The sequence below is a fragment of the Harpia harpyja genome, chromosome 3, assembly GCF_026419915.1.
Source record: "Harpia harpyja isolate bHarHar1 chromosome 3, bHarHar1 primary haplotype, whole genome shotgun sequence".
Taxonomy (NCBI): Eukaryota; Metazoa; Chordata; class Aves; order Accipitriformes; family Accipitridae; genus Harpia; species Harpia harpyja.
Window position 1 is genome coordinate 39508850 of NC_068942.1, and position 21923 is coordinate 39530772.

Genomic DNA, 21923 nt, shown 5'->3' on the forward strand with positions numbered 1-21923 from the left:
TGCAAAATGTCATAGAAGGGCAGATCGGGGTAAACAACAGAAAACCAAACTGTATCGCAAAATATAAGTAATGGCATTAAACAAGCCGTACAAAACAGTGGGATGACAAATTTGCCAGTTCATAATGAGTTAAGTAAATTAATAAAATAATGTTATTTTGGGGACCTGTTTTTGCTTTTAATGTCTGATAGTAATTTTCCAGTAGTCTAGTTTTAATGAAAACATTTACTCATGTAAATGAGGGTTTCGGTTTGTTTGTGTTGACATTATTATTTATTTTTGTAGAGAAAAAATTCCTCCTTTCTTTATCATCTACTTTCAGAAATCTTTTGGAATGTGGTGAGGAAATGTCATCCTTCCTTTGACGTTCATGTTTTGTTTGGGTTTTTTCTTTCATTTTAGTTTCTATGAAGTAGTGTAAACTCTAGCTTAATTTGATCTGGCATCCCCGCAGTTGAACATTTGTAAGTATCTTGTATTGTGGCCCATCTGGGTTGTCATAGAAACCCGAGACCTCCATCCTCCTCCTTGTTGTTGGAAATGGAATGCAAACAGGGCATCAAAGTGACGTTTTTCTAGTACAAGGGAGAACCCTGTGAAGAGCCAAACAGAAAGGTTTCTTATTGGTTTTATGCTCTTGTGGCCTGTTGTAGCAGTTGTTATAGTACACCCTGTTTTCTCTTGAATATCTAGCAGCTGAGTAACAGAAAAAATGTGAGCATCATGAAAAAGCCAAGCTTGTGTGGTTAATCTTGTCCACAGCTTTTTCCTCTCTATCTTTGCATGAAGTATTTGTCTTGGATTGGGCTGCTAACTAGTAAGGAGGTGCGGAGCATGTTACTGCAAATCATTTGCGCTGCAAGGGGCTGAAAGAACCAATTATGTAGCACGTACATGTGGCTTAACGTTTCTCTGCACTGATCCTTTATCCTCCTACAAGAAAAAACAGCCAAATAATTCTGGCAAGCGTGTTAAAAGTTTTCACTTGCAAAACAGTAGAAATGCCAAGTGACCATTCTTGAAATCCATGGATTTAAAGATACAATTGCAAAATCATACACCGTTTCCCTTCCCCCACGTGCGCTCCAGCTGTGTACTCAGCAGTTCTGCCGGCATGCTGGTGAATGGTCGTATCTCCTCCCCAGGACAAAGAACCTTTGAAATCGCCGCTGAATACTAACCAACGCAGCCAATTGTACATGATTGTGGATTTCCAAAATAGGTTGAGAAATTATTTTCTGAACAGCGACTTGCTCATCCACCAAGAGACGGGCTCCGTCAGCACAAAGGGGGCACAGGAACAGTTTGGTCTTGTGTGTGGGAGAAAAATCTTAGTACAGTCTGTTCATGCTGAGCATGCTGTTGCTGGCCTAAAAGCAGCTGCTTCTATATCCTCCGCTGCTGGTGTGGTTTCTCGAGCAATGTGGGTCACTGGGCAGGCTTCTGGTCTTCTTTAAATTGGTGAAGGGAAATCAGTTTCTGCCCCTGTGCAAAAGATGGATCCTCCAGTTTGGAGAGCTATGCAGTGTGGGAATCTGTGCTGAAAGTGTTACAGGCTTGGAGCAAAAACTCCTGTTTCATCATTGCTCTGGTAAACTGGAAGAGGAAGATGAGGAATGTGGAGGCAGAATGCTACAATCCTGCATTATTTGTCTAGCTCATAATAAATACATTTGAAATGCAGAGCAGGAAAAGTCCACTGAATTATTATTACTATTTACACAGTACCAGTACGTGTTAAATAGTTCAGAAGATTTTTGCAGACTAGGTTTTTGGCCTGCAGAGCGTACAAGCTAATTGTGCAACGTACCAGCAGGGAAACAAAAGAGGAAAAACAATTAAGAATGTGGGTTTGTGGGGTTAAATTAAATGTGGCTTACTGGTCAGTTTTTGCATATGTGTATATGAAGTATGGACTTCCTTTCTTCAATGAGTTATTTCTAATACCTTGAAAAAAAACTCAAAAGTATGCCCTGCACTGCTTGTGTCACCTTGGACATCCCTCTGGGCATAGGCCTGATGTGTCAGTGAGAAGGGACTTAAAAAGGGGCTTGTGTGACCAGAGGTGAGCCCTTTTTTTCCAAGTCAATCTGATAAAATATAATGGTTTCTCCTGCAAGCCTGCCAGTGAGAAAGGACTCATTTTGCTTGTCAGACTTCACTACTTTTCGGTTCAGCTTTACATTGTCTGTGAGTACCCTTTGCTTGTGCGAGCCTATTTCTTCTTACTGCTTTCTATGTTTCCTGCTATTTTTTTTTTATTTTGGAGCTTGTTTTTTGTTTTCTTCTGAGCTCCCTTGCAATCAATGACAGCTTGACCATCTTCCTATGCAAACTGACAAATGTGTTTTGGACTAAGTGTGTGTTTGATACAAACATATTTATATGATCCTCCAAACAATTACCATGAAAATCCTACTTTGCTTGTAACGAAGACTGCCTGTACAGTGCAAAGTCAAGTATTTCTGTTTGCACATTAAAATCTTTACATTGATCTTTTTTATTTCTGCAACACCTATCACACAATGACATTTTTATTACAATTGGTTTATATTTTCTCAGCCTTTGGTCATAGTGTTTCTTTTTTTAAAGCAAAGTTAGATCACTAGTTACTTACATGCCCTTGCATGTATTTACTGATAGAAGTGTGTGTGTAATCTAGCTCTTTTAAAAGCCTCTTTCCCCTGCTTACATCCTGTCCCAACTCCAGATGAAATACAATAGAGGATAGTTTTATCAAAACAAACACATAAATATGCCCTATTTTCTTGAATATGTGCCCTGTCGTATTTGTTAGAAAACATAAAGAAGCCCTGAAGCTTTTTTCCCCAAAGTATCCCTGCATTTCAGCGTCAGTTTGGTTTATTCAGAGGTAATATGAGGGAAAAAGTTATCTCAGCTGCTTTTTTCTTCTAATGGCCCCCCTACCTCAGAGCTGACAGAACCTGCTCCCTAATGTTGAAGCTCCCCTTCTTCTCATTTTGTGGAAGTTATCTGAGAAAGAGGGTTATGTGAGGGCTTATTTTTATGGACTGGAATTTAAAAGGGTACCCATTACGTGTATGAAACTTTAATTAGACTCTGGTTGCAAAGACAGTGCAGCTTTAGGGTCGTTCTCCTAGGTTTATAATAGAGCTTGAGATCCCAGTACAAGTAAAGTTACCAGACCTGAGGACACAAAGCAAGATGGCTTGCTGTAACAGCCTGTGTTTCAGTTGCTAGGTTTCTGTAATCTTTCAGCCTTTCTCAACAGCGCAACATGTGTTTCCTTTAAAAAAAAAAAAAAAAAATCCATCAGTGCAAAACCACGGGGAGGAAAACTACTATTTTGTGATTTACAGCTCTTAGAGGCAGTTGTGATAGGTGTCTTTAGAGATACCCGAGAGAGACCTGCTGATGCTATTTTTAGAAGTCCGTGCATTCTGAGCTAATGCTTCCAAACATATTCACAGCTGAATTGTCACACAAGAAATGCTGACTGAGGGCCAATGAAATAATACTTCTGAGTTTCACTAAGACTGTCTGATACTTCAGAGTGCATGTTTAGCTGGTCAGACCAGTTTGTAGCATGAAACATGTTCATCCGGCAATATATTGCATGTTCTCTGCAATAAGTAGCAAGTCAAGCATATGGTCTGAAAACAGAACTTGCACTTCATTATGTGATGAAAATATACAGTAGTTTTTGTTAACCTTTTTTTTTTTTTTTGAAAAGGATTAAATGTGCCTTTTAAATCTAATATGGACCTGCAGAGGCAAAGAAGAAATCGTGGTCTCCCCTAAAAACACACTTATTATGTATGTTTAGTATTGCATAAGAGGAATTACAAGAGAGCTTATTTTCTATTTCTTACCTCTCTTTGACAGAGAACTCCTTGGAGAATTACAGAAATTCATCAAAGCCTTCTTCAGAGTTCATTTTACATCTGTAGCATTTACGGTCTCTCTAAAAGTTTTAACAAAATACTATTAACAAAAATACACCCCCCACTTCCCAGAACCCCCCAAAATACATAGAGTTTTAGCCAATTGCTCTAGGACTCTTTTCCCACCATTTAAAATTAGATTCTCACATTTGTATTTGTGATATCAACAGTCCCTCAGTCTTTAAGGATTATTACAACAACAGTATAAAAAGCCTCAGCAGTTCTCTTCCAGGAGTACTTCACCAGACTGCATATTTCTGTCTGTGCTAGGTTAAAAGATCTGTTCACGAACCTCATGGCCCCCCAAAACCCTGAAGGGATCTTCTTTATTGACATAATAAAAAAGGAAAGTACTTGCACTATTTTTGACAGCTCCTCTGTAAAAAGGAAATGATGAGCCAGTGTAGAGCAAAATATTTCCTTCTGAAATACTTTCTAAGAGGTGTTGGGAAAAGAACAAACATTACCAAAAAGTTCCAAAGAGGTACAATTCTCAGGTGATTAGTTAAAAAAAGGTCCCATCAACTGCAGTGGTGTATTCTTCAGAGGTGAGCTTGCCCACTTGTTAGAAAACGGTATTCCAAATGGTGTTAGCAGCGATGGCTGACTGCTCAAGGAAGTGGAAGCACCTCTGCAATGCTTTATTCTGAAAGCAGTTTCAGCACTTGATGCTTACAGCCAGGAATTTTGGAGCTTTCAGTCATGATTCTAGTACGTACTCCAAAAAAGGTGAGAGAGCAAGTTATAGAGGCATTAAGTACAATTCATGTGTACAAAAATTCAAAATTCTTTTTTACAGAAGTAAGAGCTCAGTGTGGCACAAAAACGTGGTTCTGCCTTCTTTCACAGTGCTGTCCTGACTGTCCTGACAAATTTTAATCCCAGCTCAAACAAGATTTCACTGCATTACAGCATTGAAGCATTATAGATACATTTTTACAAAACAAGAGATGCGGATGCTTTCGATAATTTTATTCAATGTCATAATCATGTTTGTTTCAAATTTATTAGGTTTGAGAGTGAACATCATCTTTAGTAGAGAAATTATATCTGACAAAATTCATCTTGCATCTTAGTTGATATCAAATGCATCCCAACAACAACGTTCATTGTTTATCCAAGAAATTATTGTCGCCAAGGTACTTGTGTTTGCACTTTGAGCGAGCCTATCTTAGAGGAAAAAACTAACTGTCTTCTGACTGTTCAGCTTTCCTGAGGCAACCTCAGCAGCTTGGCAGTTTTGGAATCACTGTGTTCAGTCACATCCACGAATTCTGAATTTATGTCATATAATATAGGCTTAGATGGCACAAGTTAAATTGCATTAAAGACTGAATTGGCATCTTTAGATTAAATTTAAGAAAATTTGGGAAAGGAGGTCCAAAATGGTTTAGAAAATTACTTAGATGTAGAAAAGGGGTCTTACATTAAGGGTCTTTAATGATCACTCTGAAAACTGAGTCTTCTCAGGGTACTTTAGGTGGGTTCAGTAGCAGTGTTTACCTTTCTGTTACAAGAGAAGGGCCACCTCCGTTTTCCTTTGCAATGGAGGGGATCTTTGACAACATTCACAAGAATTATGAAATAAAATTCCTGTACCATTCTGAACAAGGACGGTGCTGGATTCATAGCTTGGCTTGCAGCACAAACAGATTTTGTTCCAGACACTTCAATGTTACCAAGACATGGAAAACAGCAGATCACTTCAAAATATTAGCTGAAGGTTGGGAAACTTAGCATAGAAGAGAAGTAAGTTATATTTATTTATGCAGATGCATGCAGATGCGAGTATCACAATACATTAAACAACAGGAGAGGGATCGGAAAGGATAATGGAGGTAATAGCAAAAAGAGTATCACCATTACTCACTTGTATAGGCCAGTTCCGTATACAACTTTATGTTGTGAAGTCATTTGAAACGGTTAAAAATTCCAATGGATAGTATAAAATGTCATTTGAAAGTGCAGATTTTGCAGTGTTTCATTTATTTTTTAAATAATTTGGATTCTGTTCCAGATTGTTTACAAACCCTCCTTACAAATTTGTTTCCCTTTTATCTGTGCAAGCATGTGCTGACGCTGTTACTCGGTATACACAAATGCTAATCTACCTTCATGCACATGGAGAATAGCTTTCCTGGCACTGAGTTTAAAACTCCCATAGAATACATTATTAATCGAAGAAGTCTCTCTTTTTAGAAAAGCCTATCATTTACGTGGTCACCATTGAGAAGCTTATAGATAAATATAATGCTGTTTGTTAATGGTGTGGTCTTCAGAACATACAACAAACAACCCCAGATACTGAAAGTGCATTTAAAAAAGATTTAAATTTCAAAAGTGATTTTCCTTCTCTGTACTCTCATTGCACACACTAACATGATCTAATTATAATGTAACAACAACTTCTTTTCTATTGCCCTGCATGCTTTAATGCTCTAAATGTGTTTCTCTTGGCAGGTCTCTGCAGTGAGGTGAAAGCATGGTAACTATTCAGCTCCCTATAGTGAATAATTCCCTAGTTCTGCATTTGGCTTTCAAATGCTAGATCACGTATCTATGAAGTTCAAGGAGTAGAGTTGTGAGGCAAGTGGGTAGGGTGAGGCTGGTGTCCATCTGTGTATAATTTAGCTGAATATGACTGCAGCTCAGTAACAGAGCTTCAGCCCAGCTTCTGCTAAGTCTGCAGTGCTGAAGTGTTCCTTTAGTTACACGTGCTGGTCTTGCAGACTCTGCTGAGCCTTATCAAACACAGCCAGTTGGTGCTGCTGGTATGAAAGCACAGGGGAGCTCTCATGTGGAAGGTTAATGGAGTGTAATTAGAAAGAAGAATGAACTGCTCATCCACTCTATCTCACTCTACCTGCACTGAGAGTGACAAGTGCTCTGATCTTTTATAAACCCTAGAGCAGAGGTTTAACAGTCTAAAATATGACAGTATAACTGTCAAACAAGCAAGCACACTGTGAAGAAGTAGTATGAACTTATGGATAGGAGTGTTTACATTCCCTTATGTGGTCTCTGTTAGTACTTTTTTTTTTTTCCATGCTGGATATTTTCTGTATTGATACAACAGGTCTCAAATGTGTTTTCTTGTGAGGTGTCCATCAAAGCCAGAAAGATCTTTGTGTTCCGTGGGTGGCTTCTTCGTGTCTGTGCCTTGTGTAACTGTTACCTTGCAGGATGAAGCGATGGCACCATCCTAAGGCATTTTGATACCAAGGAATTAAACTTTCATAGAGAAGAGTTCTGGCGGGAGCAAGAACAGCTACTGCAGTTTACATTCCAGGAACTAACCGAAATTTGAGATTACATACATAATTTGATATCAGATACTAATGCCTGATCCTGTTAATTAAGTTAGGTACTATGTACATCTGTTGAAAACTATCATGTTGATAAAATTTTTTTTGTCTTTCATCTAGCATGCAGATTTTTTTTTTCTTTTAAAAGAATACTGATATCCTTTAGTTGTGAAACTGCATCTAGGAAGTAGAGGGAAGACACCACATGTCAAATCCAAAAAGGACAAGGAGATTAACCAGTTTAACTTCCTGTATGTTAGAGGCCATTATATTCTACCTTCAATACTCCTCTGTGATGTCTTCTGACTTCAGGGAGACTAGGATGGTTTGGTTATTAGGGTACTAACTTTCTGTCTTCCACATCTGTGTGTTCCAGAAAACAGGTGGTGGATTGGGCTGCCAGGTATTCTGAAGGCCCTTGCAATGTCAGCAGGTTCATTAGGGGAAATTTGCCCAGCTAATCCTAGCAGGCAGTCCACATCCTGCATTGCAGCAGAAGGGAAAAAAAAAAAACATCCCAGCAAGTCTGACCTGGGGAAATTTTTTCCCAAGTCTAGAATCAATGAGAATCTAAATATGTAAAGAAGGCATACAATAAAAGGCATCAAAGGAAGAAGATAAGCTTGCTTTGCTTAGCTTCTGTTCTCTAGCTGTGGCCAATATCTCGTGTTTCAGAGAAAGTTGAAAAAACACACTTGAGTGTATCTGGTTGTTTGTGCCTCCGGACATGTTCATATTCTGAAGAGTAAGGCTGTCTATATGTGGAGTTTCAGTGCTGGAGAAGCGTGCTGGGAGCAGTGCTGGCACTTGCACTGTCCCTGTAAGGGACAAGAATGAGCAGAGGCTTCCCAGGTCCCAGATCCCTCTCCTCCTCCCATGTACTATACAATCTCCTCCAAAACTTAGATTAAGTATTACCTTTAGAAAGCTGTATTACCTTGTCCTAAAGACTTCAAACCATAGTAGACCATTACTTCTCATATTAGGCTGTTCTGGCATTTAACCATCTCTGCATCTTATTTCAAGGTTGAATTTGTCTGCCTTCAACTTGCAACCACAGAATCATCATTTTACATTTCTCAGAGAAACTAAAAACCCTCCCATCATCAGATTTCTTTCCCATGTATAAATATCTATGCTCAGAGAAGTCACCTCAATAAATTGGATATGCTGAGCCCCAGTAAGCCTCACATTACACAGCGTTGTTTGTTGGGTCCTTGATTATGTTTGTGGTTTTCCTTTGAACTGTCTCCAGTAGCTCTGCATCCCTCGTGAAGAAGGTAGCTTTCCATTCTTTTGACAAAATGCCTGTTCTTGGGTGTTTTTAAGGGGGGTGGAAGTTCACCGAATCTACAGTTGTTGAGTAGTTTTAGCCTTGCTTAGTGAGGCGCTTTTTGCGCTGAGATAAATTTACACAGGCGCAAAGTCCCCCTCCCCATGCCATTTAAATCGGGAGGCTAAGGAAGAACCATTGCTTTGTTTTTCAGAGAGTCACTGTTGACTGATCCACAAACCTTGATACAATTGAAGACCAGCAATTTGGGTGTTCTGCAGTGATTTAATTTGTCTTCTCTGTGAAGCAGGCGTTTTTCTTCGTTTTGATCGTGCTTGGTTAACTAAAGAGAATAGTACAGCAGGTATATTTAGCTGGACAGGGTATCTGTATTTGATATCCTGTTTAGGTGACTAGGAAGAAGAGAAAATCTCTCATTTGAGTGAGGTAAAACTATGACTTTTTGCTCTGATAACTCATTCTCCCTATGAAGCGCAGATCAGCAGTGAATTGTGATGTGATGTTGTTAGTGATGGGTTTTAATTGAATTGGCGCTAAGCAGTATTTGGTTGACGACACAGGGAAAAAGCCTGTCTGCTGCTGTTAGTTTGTGATGTTTGTAAAGCAACTGTGGAAATGAAATATTAGATGCTGTTAACAACATCAGAGTAATCAACAGGTGGTTGTGCAGTATAGTTTGAGCAGCCAGATCTTTCTGTCCACAAAAAACCAAGTTTGCAGTCTGTGGTGAAATAAAGCTAGTCATCTTGCTCGATACTTCCGATCATGCATGAAGCACACGATCATGCATGAAGCACATGAGCATGAACTGTGTGTGTTTCCTTTCATGAGGAGGAGAGGAGGTGTGATTCAGTCGTGAGAATAGCTGTAGGATGCACAAGAATCCTGCTGAAGCTGATTCATTTTTAGTCAAGGGACTGTTACTGTGCAGTAGTACGCTGTAAAATTACTTGATGACTATCCCTTCCACTTGGGTTGTTCAAAAATATGAGGAGTTATCAGATTAGAAAGTAGACTTTTATTTAGGTTGATCGTTTCTAAAACATGAAATAAGTTTACTAATTTAAATTGCTCTACTGCGCTTGCTTAATTCAGACAAATTCACTTTAAAGGATGTCATGTTATGAGGTAAATCAGAGGTAGGAGAAGAGAAGCAGCAGGACTTCCCTGGCAAAGGTGTTTAGCTTGGGCAACTGGCCACCGTATATAGATGCGAATGGCTTTCCCATGGGGGTGGTTGTTCCTGTGTGTTCTCCTGCACAGGAGAATAATAACCCACAGTATTTTTTTGTGCTGAGATTTTATATCCCAAGCTTCAGTCCATGACAGGTTTTACAAGACCACGTTATACACTTCTGGAAAACTAGGTTCAGTCAGAGATCATAGAAACATACTTTACGTTGAAGTACAAAAGAATGCTTGTTTTATTTCTGCACAGTCTAGGTGGCTTTTTTTTTTTCCTAAGGAGATTTTTTTTCCTGAAACAGGCAAATGGGGGTAGAACAATACAGAGATAGGCAAGATAAAATTAAAATGAGCACCTTTTCTGTGGTAGTCAGCAGTTTAATTTTTTCATTTCTTCAGCCTTTTCATTTTAAGGTGATCCTCACATCTTTTTACCAGTTTGTATTTGTACTCGGAAGTATTTCTGGGAAGCAGAAAAACCTAAACCAAAACAAACCTTTTTAAACCTTGTCCAATTTTTAAAAAATTAATTTTGTTCCTTTCATTCCATTCCTCCTTAATTGCATTCAAAGTACTGCACTTAACTGTTTTTCCTGTTCTGTCTGTTGTCATACATTTAATTCTCCATTCATTAATTGCTTCATTGTTTAATTATTGTAGCTGTTCTTGCAAGTTTCTTTCTGTTAATCTAAGTACTAAGATAAGAAGGTAGATACTAGGTTTATTTGATATATAAGCTGCAGGAAAACGTTGTATGTGTGCTGCTTCAACTAGTTCAGTCTCTGTTCCCTACTTTGTGCAAGAGTAAAAATTCTAAAATGAGAAGACAGTGATGCATAAGACATTTCATGGTACAACATTCCCTTCCAAAAATTAATTGATCTCATGGTGCTGCAAATGTAGAAGACACGGTACTGAAAATAAAGCAATCAAGAAGTCACATAAAACAGAATGGCACAGCAGCTATTTTTGGTTATTTTCATTTACGATTCTAGCTATATTTTTAAAGAAAATTAAAAAATTATAAGCATTCTCCCTCGTTAAGAATTAAGGAATGAACATTATTTTCAGAACTTACATAATTCACTTCTGAATGATTTCTAGCAACTTCAGGTAGTGTTTCTCTATTCTAAAGGAAAAATCCCACGTTCTTTTTCGAAGTACGTATGCTCATGTGTGAACTGTGTATTTATTTCAGAATCGCACCTGTAGTAATTATTTTAAATAGTCTAAAATATGATGAAGTGTAATAAGTTTGCCAGAATTTTTAATGACAAAAATACTTTTCACATCATGCCAATGCTATATAACAATATTTATCTGACAAAGTGTCAAAGTAGATTTTTACGGAATGAAGATTTATTTAAATTCCATTTTACACAAGGTACCCTATGCCGTGTTCCGTAATTGTATTAAAGATATTAAGACTGCAATGCAAGCTCATGAATTTAGGGTGTACCAAAATTAACAGTACTATCTTGGTCCATCTCTAGTGCTCATCGGTTTCATAAGTGTATTGCTCAGTTTATCCCACAGGACCATCGTGGCAGAGAGAGGAGAAGCATTCAGTTCCCCTAACACGCTCCGCAACCTGTTTTAGACATGCAGAAGTCGTCCTTGTTTCTTTGTGCAGCTTTTAGCCATGTTTTCTGTGGGCTGAATGCAGCAGTGCTCTTTGGGACAGTTACTGGAGTGTTGGCAATGCAGCCATTGACTGGGTATGGTTAAGATATCTGTGTATTTAACAAAAGCTTAAAAAAAATTAGGTTTTTAAACTATAAAAAGAAATAGTGCACATTTTGGTAATCATGCCCAGTAAGGCATTCAAGTATGAGGTGGAGGTGGTCTCCCAGTCCCACTGCTATGTTCCCATTCAGGACACAAGCACTCCTGCCCCAAGAGAGTCTTTTCTTACTGAAAGATACAGGTGCCAGTTTGATCACCTTTAAGAAGTAGGAAATTGTACCACACTTTTTTCTTGGAATAAAATTCTTTCTAATTTAGTTGGTTTAGATTTTTTTTGTTGATAAAAAGATCTGGGTATGAGTAAAGCACAGCCAGAAGTGCAAAATTCCACAAAAATTCAGGATAACCAGAGTAGCTGAAAATACTTCTGTAGTCCTGTGATCATTCTTTCAATGAAATTTAATTCAAGTTGTTTTGTACAACAGGTTTTTTTTCCCCTCACTGGTGTAGATTCTGCGTCATCAATTTCTATAATTGGATTTCACTATTTTAAATTTTAGATACTATCTTAAAGCAGTAGATGAGTGTACCATTATTCTCCTTGCTTGTAATGTTTCCACTGCAAAATTCCACTCCCAAAATGCGCCCTCTTTGCAGGTTAAAGATGAACTGTGCCAGGGCTCCAAAAATCTTTTAGCTTCTTTCTGCCACGGAAGTTTTGGTAGCTTTCTGTTTTGTCGAAAAGCAGAGGTATTTCACTTCTTTTTGGGTAGTGGCAGGGGATGGTGCTGGCAAGGAGAGGGGAGTGAGGCTGGAAAGGAAGATTGCAGAGCAGTGAAATTCCCTCCATCCTCCCCACTCCCAAGTTAGAGCTTATTTGAAATCGGTACTTTCTCTTACCATTTCATTCGTAGCAGTTGGCAATTTTAGTATCCCAGAGAACGTTTCTTGGTCATTGGAGGGAACAGGTAACAAGAGGATCCCTAATAGCTGACTTCCTGGAATTGGTGGAGCAGGAAAGCGGGTCACTAGCAGGCAGCTGAGCAATTCAAACCACATCACCTTTGTTTTTGTGATACAAAAGGTATGCATTGCAAGGCTGTTTAGTACTTTACTTTTCTCATTTTTACAAGATTTTTATATTTTAATTTGTATATATTTTTTGAAGTTTAAAAATAGACCCTCCTTTAGATATGTATGCTTTTCTGAATGTGTTTCCTGGATGAAGAAGAAAATGTGTCACCAAATACAACAAGGAATCTAGTACTTAAAAAATTGTTGTACTTGGAGAACTATTTTGTTATTGATTGATTGATTAAAATGGAAATAATGCCTAGCTAATAATGTTAAACTTAAACCTTACTAAGCTTTAAATTTGCTCCAAGGACTTTCCTTATCTTATAGCGACATATTCATGATAGCTTTTTATGTGAGCACAGAGAAGACACCTTTTGGCACAGATATATGGCCAACAAGACAGATTTTCTGCTTAATCAAACCAAAATAATCTCCTAATGCTGTGTTAGGATCTGGCCTGTGGCATGAATGAGAAAGTGGTATCGGTAAATGTCACAATATTGATTACAATTATTACCTTTAAGAAAGGGTCATATAAGATGTCTAGGGCTCTGTGAACTCAGTGGTGTGAATGGTTCTTGATGAGATTAGTGATAAAGATGTCAAGACAGCAAGAGCTATGAGATTATGTAGTATGCTTACGGGGCACTGTTCAACAAACAGATTTTGAAGTAGTCTCATAGTAACCGTTGCAGAGGGCTAGTTAGTTTTTGGGTAGAATACAGTTTGGAAGAAAGGATGTGGTTATTAATTTCTTCCATGTTCTGAATGTAAAGAGAGGATTGGCATTCGGCTTTGAGGAAAATTCAGTAAACTTGAAAGACAAATGCTTTTCATATATTTGTAGCGTTGGCTGGAAAAGAAACTTTTAGGTATATGGGGAGAGTTAGAGCTTTCTGCCATGCAGAAAACTATAATGTTGTGTTTATGATTGAGTTAATCTCAATTTAAAATTTTGAAGTTGTCAGTAAGAATTTAATTGGATTAAATATTCTTAAATAAGAGTGGGAAGGAAAAATGGCAATGATTAAATTTAAAGAATTCGGAATATTTCTTTAGATTCTGCGGTACTTTTAGATGACCTCAGTCTCACTGGCACTCAATCTCTAAGGCACATAGCTAGGACATTATACCAGCCTTGGCAAATTTCAGTTATACAGGTTGTACTTTCTGCAGCACAAGCCACCTTCAAAATTGATTAAGAACAGTCAAATAACTGAAGAGCAATTTTACAAAACACGGTTTTAATGAAGTAGCGAATCTGACGGTAGACAAGAGTTTCTTTCATACTGCCCTCCCGTTTAATCCCCTACAAAGCAAGGCTCTGGTAACGTTGCTGCAGACAGACACGTGCCGCGGCTCTTGTGCGGCTGCAGAGCAGCGGTTCCAGCAGGATGCTGTGGAGGAGCTGTACATACAGTGCCAGACCAGCGGCGTGGGTTGAGACCGAGCAGAGGGTAGTGCTGGAAATGGGCGTAGATCTGCTCTTAGTTTCTGTGTAGGTGCAACCCCGAGGGTCTCGCCTGGTGTTGCTAATTAAGCTACGTAACTTTGGAGTATGTCATTCAGAGTCTTCCTCTGGATAACTGCTAACAAACAGGTAATCCCAACAGTCTTGCAGATAGTAAAAGGATTTCTGTGGTTTCAGTGTGGTATTTTTACTGCCAGTTGGTAGAAGCAGCTTAATAAACTGCGTAAGCAATTGGCATGCACTGCAAACTTCAGTTTTACTCTCTGAATCTTAAAAGCATTAGATGTTTCTTCCAATTTAATATCTGCATAATGGATATGGATGGCAGGATATGCTGCTGCCAGGCAGCTCTCAGCAGCCTCTAACAGGCTAGCGCAGAATTCCAGAGCAACGGTGTTTTTCCACTCATGTTATCCGTCTTGTGCCAAATATGCTGAGCCTCAGTTTTTGCACAAGGCACTAATAAAAGTTGTGCTTCGGTCCTGTTTTTCCCCAGCTCTGCACTCTGTGGTTCGGGCCTGGGGGTGGAACAGGCGGTGTGTGAATGCGATGTGACTCACCTCGCTCCTGCTGCCCTGCTCCCGTCCTTGCTGGCTCTCGTCCTGCTGTAGCAGTGTGGCAGAGGAGTCCTCCAGCCTGCCTCTCCCTCTCCTCTCTTTCTTTTTTAGTTTTTTAAAAAATCCTTTCACTAACGTTCCTCCCATTGTAAAGAACGAGATGGAAACATATTCTTGGGCCATTGCTGCTGATTTCTTCCGGTTAGGGAATCGCTAGAAGAGCACCATTATCACTGACTTTCATACAGGCAGCTGTGGAACACAAAAACTCCCTTCCTGTTCATGCCGGGTACAGTAATTCTTTAGCTTCCTGCGCAGTGTACGTGCAGTCCATCTTTTGGCAGGTATTCCATAGGCATGTTGCATTATTTCCTCTCCTACTTTGCTCAGTTCTCCTCTCCTCCCCCTCGGGTTACTCTCTGGAAATGTTTTTTTCAGCTCTTGTATCTGCTTGCTGACATGGCACTTTGGTTTGCATGTTAACATGGTTGATCTTTTCAGAAAGCAATTTTAAATGGTTGTTTGGTTACTTTGTATATGAATGAGCTGATAGACACAGGCTATTTAAAACTATGTATAATATCTGAATTAGAAAAATGCCTTCTACACTCCTATTATTTTCTCCTTGTTGTAGAAGGGAACAAACAATTTACAGCTTTTAGGCTCTGACAGCTTTTAGCACTTTTCTGGATGCAGTGTAAAATAGTTCCTTCATGCTGCCGTCCATTACCAACTCCCTGAATTTTCAGTGAGGTTGGGCCTGTGTTTCTCTCGTCGTTGGAACTGAGCGTGCATCCCCAGCCAGGGCTGTGGGGTTTGTAGAAGCCAGGCAGTCCACCTTCTGTACACCTCTGAGGCGCTGAATTCAGTCTTTTGCAAAAAGGTGAGTCATGTGAGCTCACACATTTCAACCTTATGAAACAGGGGTGGGTTTTTTGTTGCTTGTGTGTTTTATTTGGCTTTTTAAAGTTCCAGTTCTCAAATCTGCCAATTTGGGACCTTGCGCCTTTTGTTATCTTCTTCTGGGCTAGAGGTGCGCATTCAGTGTGTGAGGCACTGTGCAGTTTTAACTCATCATAAGCAAGACACTCGGAAACAAAAGTCTACAGTATGTCCACAAGAACTATGTAGAGAACAGCTGTTTCGTTAGCTCAGAATTTCATAATCCTGTGTGAAAGAAATTTGAGGGGAAAAATTGTTTCAGTTGCTTGTAAATAGCTGGATTTTTTTTTTCCTCTTTGTTTTGTACTGTGTCTTAATACTAATGCTTCAAAACAAAAATCAAAACATTTGATATTGTCAGAATGTTGGGGTTTTTTCTTTTCCTTTCTGTGTAAATGGAACTGCTTGGGGCAGCCCACTGTCAGCACCTGGCTCTGGTAGAGGTTTCCTCACCATTTCTGTTTCCACTAGAGCTTTCTCAGTTGAGCCCTTACCACGTCTGTTGACTTCATTGTCCTCTTCCAAAGCCATCCTTGTCATGTAACTGTTTCGGAGTATGCGTATGCTCTTGATCAAGGGGGCTTAAGTATATATCTAAATCTTTTTAAAGCTGTACTAATTTGAGGGTGGTTGGAGTGCAGGAAAAAATGTCCATTTTCTATCATGCCCACAAAAGGTAAAAAAAGTCTTGTGGTTGTTTTTCCTTTGTCCACACTAAAGTATAATACGAACATAAATTGTGAGCCTGTATTACCCATGTGGCGACATGGTATCTTACCCTGCAGGACACCTGGTCAGCTCTTAAGTCTGTTGAGTTACTCTTTAGAGAGACACAATGGCTACCAGGAGAAGAAGCTTTTAAACATAATTTCAAACTTTCATGGAAGCTATAATGTAATAGGAAGTCTTTAAGCTGGAAGAAATATATCTGTGCCATTTCCTTCCCGTGTAGGTAGCCCTGTCTGATTTTCTTTCAGGTGACAATAATATTGAACAGAATGACCACACATCCATGCCCTTCCTATTCCCCGCTTTGCACTCAGACTGGCTATCTCTCCACTCAGTTTTGATGCCTGGTACAAAATGGCATCCCCATTGCCTTGAAGTCAGCCCTGAGGCATCAACCTGAAGTCCTTTTTCGTCACTGTTTAGGAATAGTGCATGTTTGAAGGAGTCAGAAACTTTGGAGTCTGAATGCTAACGTGTCTCAAGTGAATATAGGTTAATGAGGACTTGCAGTGGTTTGTGAATGGGCTGAATTTTGGTGGGTGGGTTTCTGCAAGGACAGCAAGGTCATCCTGCTGGGCAGCAGTACTGACTGCTCCGTGGCCTATTTTGACACAGTGCCCATTAGATAACACCAATATTTAAAATTCCAAAAAGAGAAATCTCACTAAGCTTCTGAGCAGTTCTTTATTTACATTAAATAAATGTAACTTTAAGTGTTATTATCTTCTCTAATATGTGCAGCTAAGTAACTGTCATCATTTCTGTTTATGTTTTTGTTTATTTGGTAGAAAAGAGTGGTGGAACAGCTTCGAAAGAATTTGATAGTGAAGCAGGAACAGCCAGACAGTAAGTTTCAAATACAGCCGTTGGCACAGTCAGAAAACAAACTACAGACACCACAGCCGCAACCACTACAACAGCTACAGCAACATCACCATCAACAGCAACAGCAGTCTACTGCACCCTCTCCAAACGTGATTGGATCACAGGTAAAAATCTCTACAATAATTATTTTCCTTGCTAAAGGTGAAGTTCACTAAAAAAAAAAAAAGAAAAAAGAAAAGTGCAGAGAGAAAATTGCAGACTTTCACTTACACCTGTTAGTGTACCAATATGAATTTCTCCTTCTATGCATATGCAGATATGGGTCTTGTGGGTTTTTTTGGCAATAACCTCCTATCTGAGTCAAAAAGATTACGTGGTTCTTACAAGTTGAATCATAACCTCACAGAAAAGAAGGGTGGCAGTATCACCTTTCTTAAAAATAAATGGAAGTTTAGCAAATGAACCTATCTTTTCCATAGGTGCATGAATGATGGTCTGTCCATACCCGGTAGGTCTCAAGAAACAGTAAAGCCTTTACACACACTGTATGAGGTGTATGATTAAAATACTTTATTTGTAAAAGACTAACAGAGTGCCCACTGTATCTGTGAACAAAATGTAAGAAAACAGTTCCCTCCTCTTTCTCCTTGATTCTTTTTAAACAAACAGATGTAACTCATATCAAATAATATTTACCTGAGTTTGCAAGGATTCATTTAAAAGTGTACAATGTTAATTGCAAAGTTCAAGTTTTAGAAAGTAATGTCTTTATTGGGAAGGTACACTGAATTTCAGTACAGTATAGGATTAGAGACATAATCCCAGAACTCACCAGATAAAGTGCTCTGCCTCTACTGAGAGGGGAATTCCAAGTCTCTCCTGTTCAAATATTTCGAATCCCCAAAGCGTGCTAATAAAACAGCTAGAAAGTGCACAGAGGTGTTTTGTAAAAAGAAATGTGTGTGAGGTCTTTTAACCTGTTGGTGCAATCTCAGCAGCTCATGTTTACCTGGATAGGCAGATGGCAGAATTCACCTGTGAAGTTTACTTTATGCACATTGCAGTGAATCACAACCATAGCTTTGACCGATTGTGATTCTTGTCTTCCCTTTTCCTGGAAGTAGAGGAGAGAGAAATGGTTGGGCTGTTAGTTCTCTTACTTAACTCAGCAAGTTGTTTGGGATGCCCTCTAAAAATATATTTGTGAGGCTTAGGTAATTGTGTTTTTCAGAAAAGAATATTGAAGAAATGAAGCAAACTTAACTAAGGAAAAGACATTTCTGAGCAGCAACATCAGTATCAAAGCTAAAACAGAACAAAGAAATAAATATTACCGTGTCCTAAAATATTTATAGGCAAACAATGGATCACTCTTTGCTGTATCACTGATCTCTGTTTTTCAGTCAGGAAACATGACTGCAGAAGCAGTTTCATGTGTTTCTCCATATTCCAGACTTTGCATTCATGCATTAACTTCCAGGTCATCTCCTAGGTTGTAAAAATTGAGGTTTTGTTCAAAGTTAAAGAGCCCTCTAGTGAAACAGTCAAAAAACTGCTACACCCTTTTGACTACCATTGATACAGTTGTACTTGGAAAGTACTTACAAACTGAAAGGCAGGTCATCCTCTCATTTGAATAAATAAGCCAGCTTTTATCCATAACACTTTTCTACTTTTGTTTATGTTGGTATAATTCTGAAGTAACCTCACTTGCTTCTGTATACATTTCACATCTAAGGTTGTGCCTCTGTCCTGTTGACCCTCAATCTCTTTCAGCAAAGAGAAGTCAAATATTTTGTCTCTCTAGAAAGTTTTTTGGTGCCTACTTCTGCAAATAATGCATCTTTCAAGGCTGTGTCAGTAAAGAGAATGCTTTCAATGGTTATTTTCAGAGTAATTAAATTTAAGAATCAAGGTATATATGCTGCCTTAATCGTGACATTTTAATATACTTAATATAGTCCAGTAAGAAGGGCTTTTTAAATTTTCATAAAGCACCAAGTCTGCTAAAAGGTCATATTATTGCAAAGTTATTATGTGAAATAATGCAGACTTACTACAAATGCCACTTCAGTATGAATTCATGCATTGAAAACTTTTTAGAATAGCCAAGGTAATTAATGCTCAGCAAAGTAATAGGGATATTCAAGCTCTGTGATCTGCTGACTGAAACTATACTCTTAGTACTTATAGACTTACTAGAACCCCTTGAAAGAGTCACAGTCTTGTATTACATGATTGGTTACACTTTTCTTTAAAATGTTTATGGATGAATGTAATGCTTGTGAAAATTATACCATGTTACATCTCATTGGAAAAGCTTGAATAATGTTACTGCATTAGAGAAATGGAGCCTCTTGCTTTGGAGAAAGTGCAGCAGAGGTTGATAAGTTCTTGAATCTCAAAGTTAAGGGAATTGTTCATGTTGCAACAAGGAAAAGTTAATTATGTCTGGATTTTGTATAAATGTATAAAACTGAAGCATGAATTATCCTTTGATTTGGCATTATACTGTGTTTGAATTTTTTTCCACACTTATGCGTAATTAACAGGGGATATAGTTTAAGCATTATGAAATAAGAGGTGTGAAGGTAAAATGCGTTTTTGTTTAAGGAAATAATATTGGTGAAAATACTGAAGAATCCAACTGGAAATGTATTTATATTATTTTATTAGAAAGAAGAGAAAGGTCTTGTGTGACTAAAATCAAGCAGTCTAAATGAGGCGTGTTCAGAATGTGAAAAAGACTGCCTGATCCCTGGTTCTCCATTTTTTCCTGTTGTAGAGCCTAGTGCTGACATCAGGAGGGAATGGTGGTTATTTCACACTGAGAGCATCCGATTGTGCCGATAACTGTTTTGAAGATGCAGTGCCATTGGTACAACGGATTTTTTACACCAAAAAGAAAAGAAATAAGCTCACTTGCCATTCCGTTGAGTGTCACTTGTCGTGAGTTTTCTGTGCACACTGTGTTCTGGTTTTATATGGAGACTCTCTTGCCTTGTTGCTTTTTGAATGAGATTCATAATTGTCCATTTCCCTTAACATCTTAGAAGACAGTACATTTTAAAACAAAACTATGAAATTATAGTTGTTTTAACTTTGGAATTTGTGGGCATAGTGTGTTCAGGCATTTCAGATAAATGCTGGCATTAAGTGATTCAAAACCACTCTCATTAAAACAGGCCAAGAGCAATCATGGCATCACATATATGTTCCAAAACCAGCCCATTGCACGGAAGTTAAACTTAATTGCCTGCAGCTGGACAGACTAGCAGCCAGCTCATACAACTTCAGGATAGCCCTACTGATATTCTTAGGAAAGAAAGCTAAGGGCTAAATAACTATGTATGGCTAAAACTGAAATTTGGGATACCCAAAATCAAAATATGTTTTTGTTCTTAAAGAAACCAATTTATGAATGTTTTTCCCCTCTTCCTCTGATTGTGAGGATCTCTGTAAATGAAGTTTCCATTTGAAAAATTGAGTTTTAATTGAGAAGCTAGTTTGCTGGTATGTTTCATAAACCTCCACCTTACAGGTTTGATATTGACAGTACATGTTTGGAAGTAATATAAAACTAAAAGATCCAGAAATGCATATGCCACTACTAACACTTGATTATCATTTTGTCAGGAATTTGTTTTGAATCAATCTGTAATGCTGCAGGTGATTGAAATAGACCCAACAGGTGCCTCAAATGAGAATCCTTTCTAGCTATCGAGTTTTCAGAGACATAAGATAATGTGCTTGTCTGAACAGTAGGTAGATAGACTCAGTGCTGCCTTTTCTTTCTCTTACTGTCTATTGTTTCTGACTAACCAACCCACGTCCTGTCTGATACGAAGTGTCTCTGTCTCTTACAGTGTGTTTTCTGTTTCCCTTAGAAAACTGTAACTACAGCTTCTATGATCACCACTAAGACACTACCTCTCGTCTTGAAAGCAGCAACTGCGACCATGCCTGCCTCTGTTGTGGGTCAGAGACCTACCATTGCCATGGTTACTGCTATCAACAACAATCAGAAAGCAGTCCTCAGCACTGATGCGCAGAATGCACCAGTCAACCTCCAGACAACAAATAAGGTCACTGGGCCAGGAGCTGAGGCGGTCCAAATAGTGGCAAAAAACACAGTAACTTTGGTAAGCGTTCCATGTGTTTGCCCTGCAGATATGCGTGGATTTGGTTTACAAGAGGGCTATTGGGGAAAAAAAATAAATAGTCAGGTTTTTGCACAGAAAGGAGAATAGTAGGGACATGTCGTGAGTCTTCACTAGTTGACATTGTTAAAATGGTAGTCTAAGAGAAAAGCATTTATTATCTACACGGATTGTTACTACTGTTTTGCTTTATAGAATTAAATCAGTGCTATTATGACCTCTGTGTAAAGTTTCCCCTATTAGTAGTTGTTAGTCATGGGGAAGTAATGATTGCTTTGCCCCTACCTAATCTACGTGGCTGTGTTCTGCAGAATTCCGACTCTTTTCTTTGGTAAAGGAGATGTCAGACTTTCTTCATTTGATCAGTTTGGATTTTCATCTTACGTATTTTGAGTCAATCTCTCTCGTTCCCTTTGCGTGATAAAAAGTCTCTGGTGTTAGACACATCACTTAACTCGGTGCACTACCATGTCTTTGCTCACCACTTTTTCATACACATACACAGATCCTGTTCTTTAAGTATGTATTTTGGAAAGTGCTTTGATGACATCACACAGTCTTTTCCAGAATGGTTAGCCACCTAGAAATAAAAGAAGCAATGTTTTAGAATTGGGTTGTATAGGCTTCTTGGTCTGGAAACCAGTCATTGTATAACATCATGACAGGGAAATTTTAGTTTTGGAATAAAGGCTAAGGCTTCACTAAACATAAATCCAATTTATCTTTATTAAAAAATACAGTTCCATAATGTAAATGGAAGTAAGTT

The 21923-nt window shown here is 38.6% G+C and overlaps 1 protein-coding gene across 12 annotated transcripts in view; it reads left to right on the forward strand.

Annotated features, from left to right (window-relative positions):
- Nucleotides 1–21923, forward strand: part of PHF21A (PHD finger protein 21A) — a 139873-nt gene that overhangs the window by 86817 nt on the left and 31133 nt on the right. For 11 of the 12 annotated variants that reach the window (XM_052782074.1, XM_052782073.1, XM_052782069.1 and 8 more), the window contains 2 exons: nucleotides 16961–17161; nucleotides 20885–21139. In XM_052782074.1, the coding sequence (XP_052638034.1) occupies nucleotides 16961–17161; nucleotides 20885–21139 (456 nt within the window). Of the gene's footprint in view, nucleotides 1–15101; nucleotides 15385–16960; nucleotides 17162–20884; nucleotides 21140–21923 lie in introns of those variants that run through there. The other variant, XM_052782081.1, reaches the window with a different exon arrangement.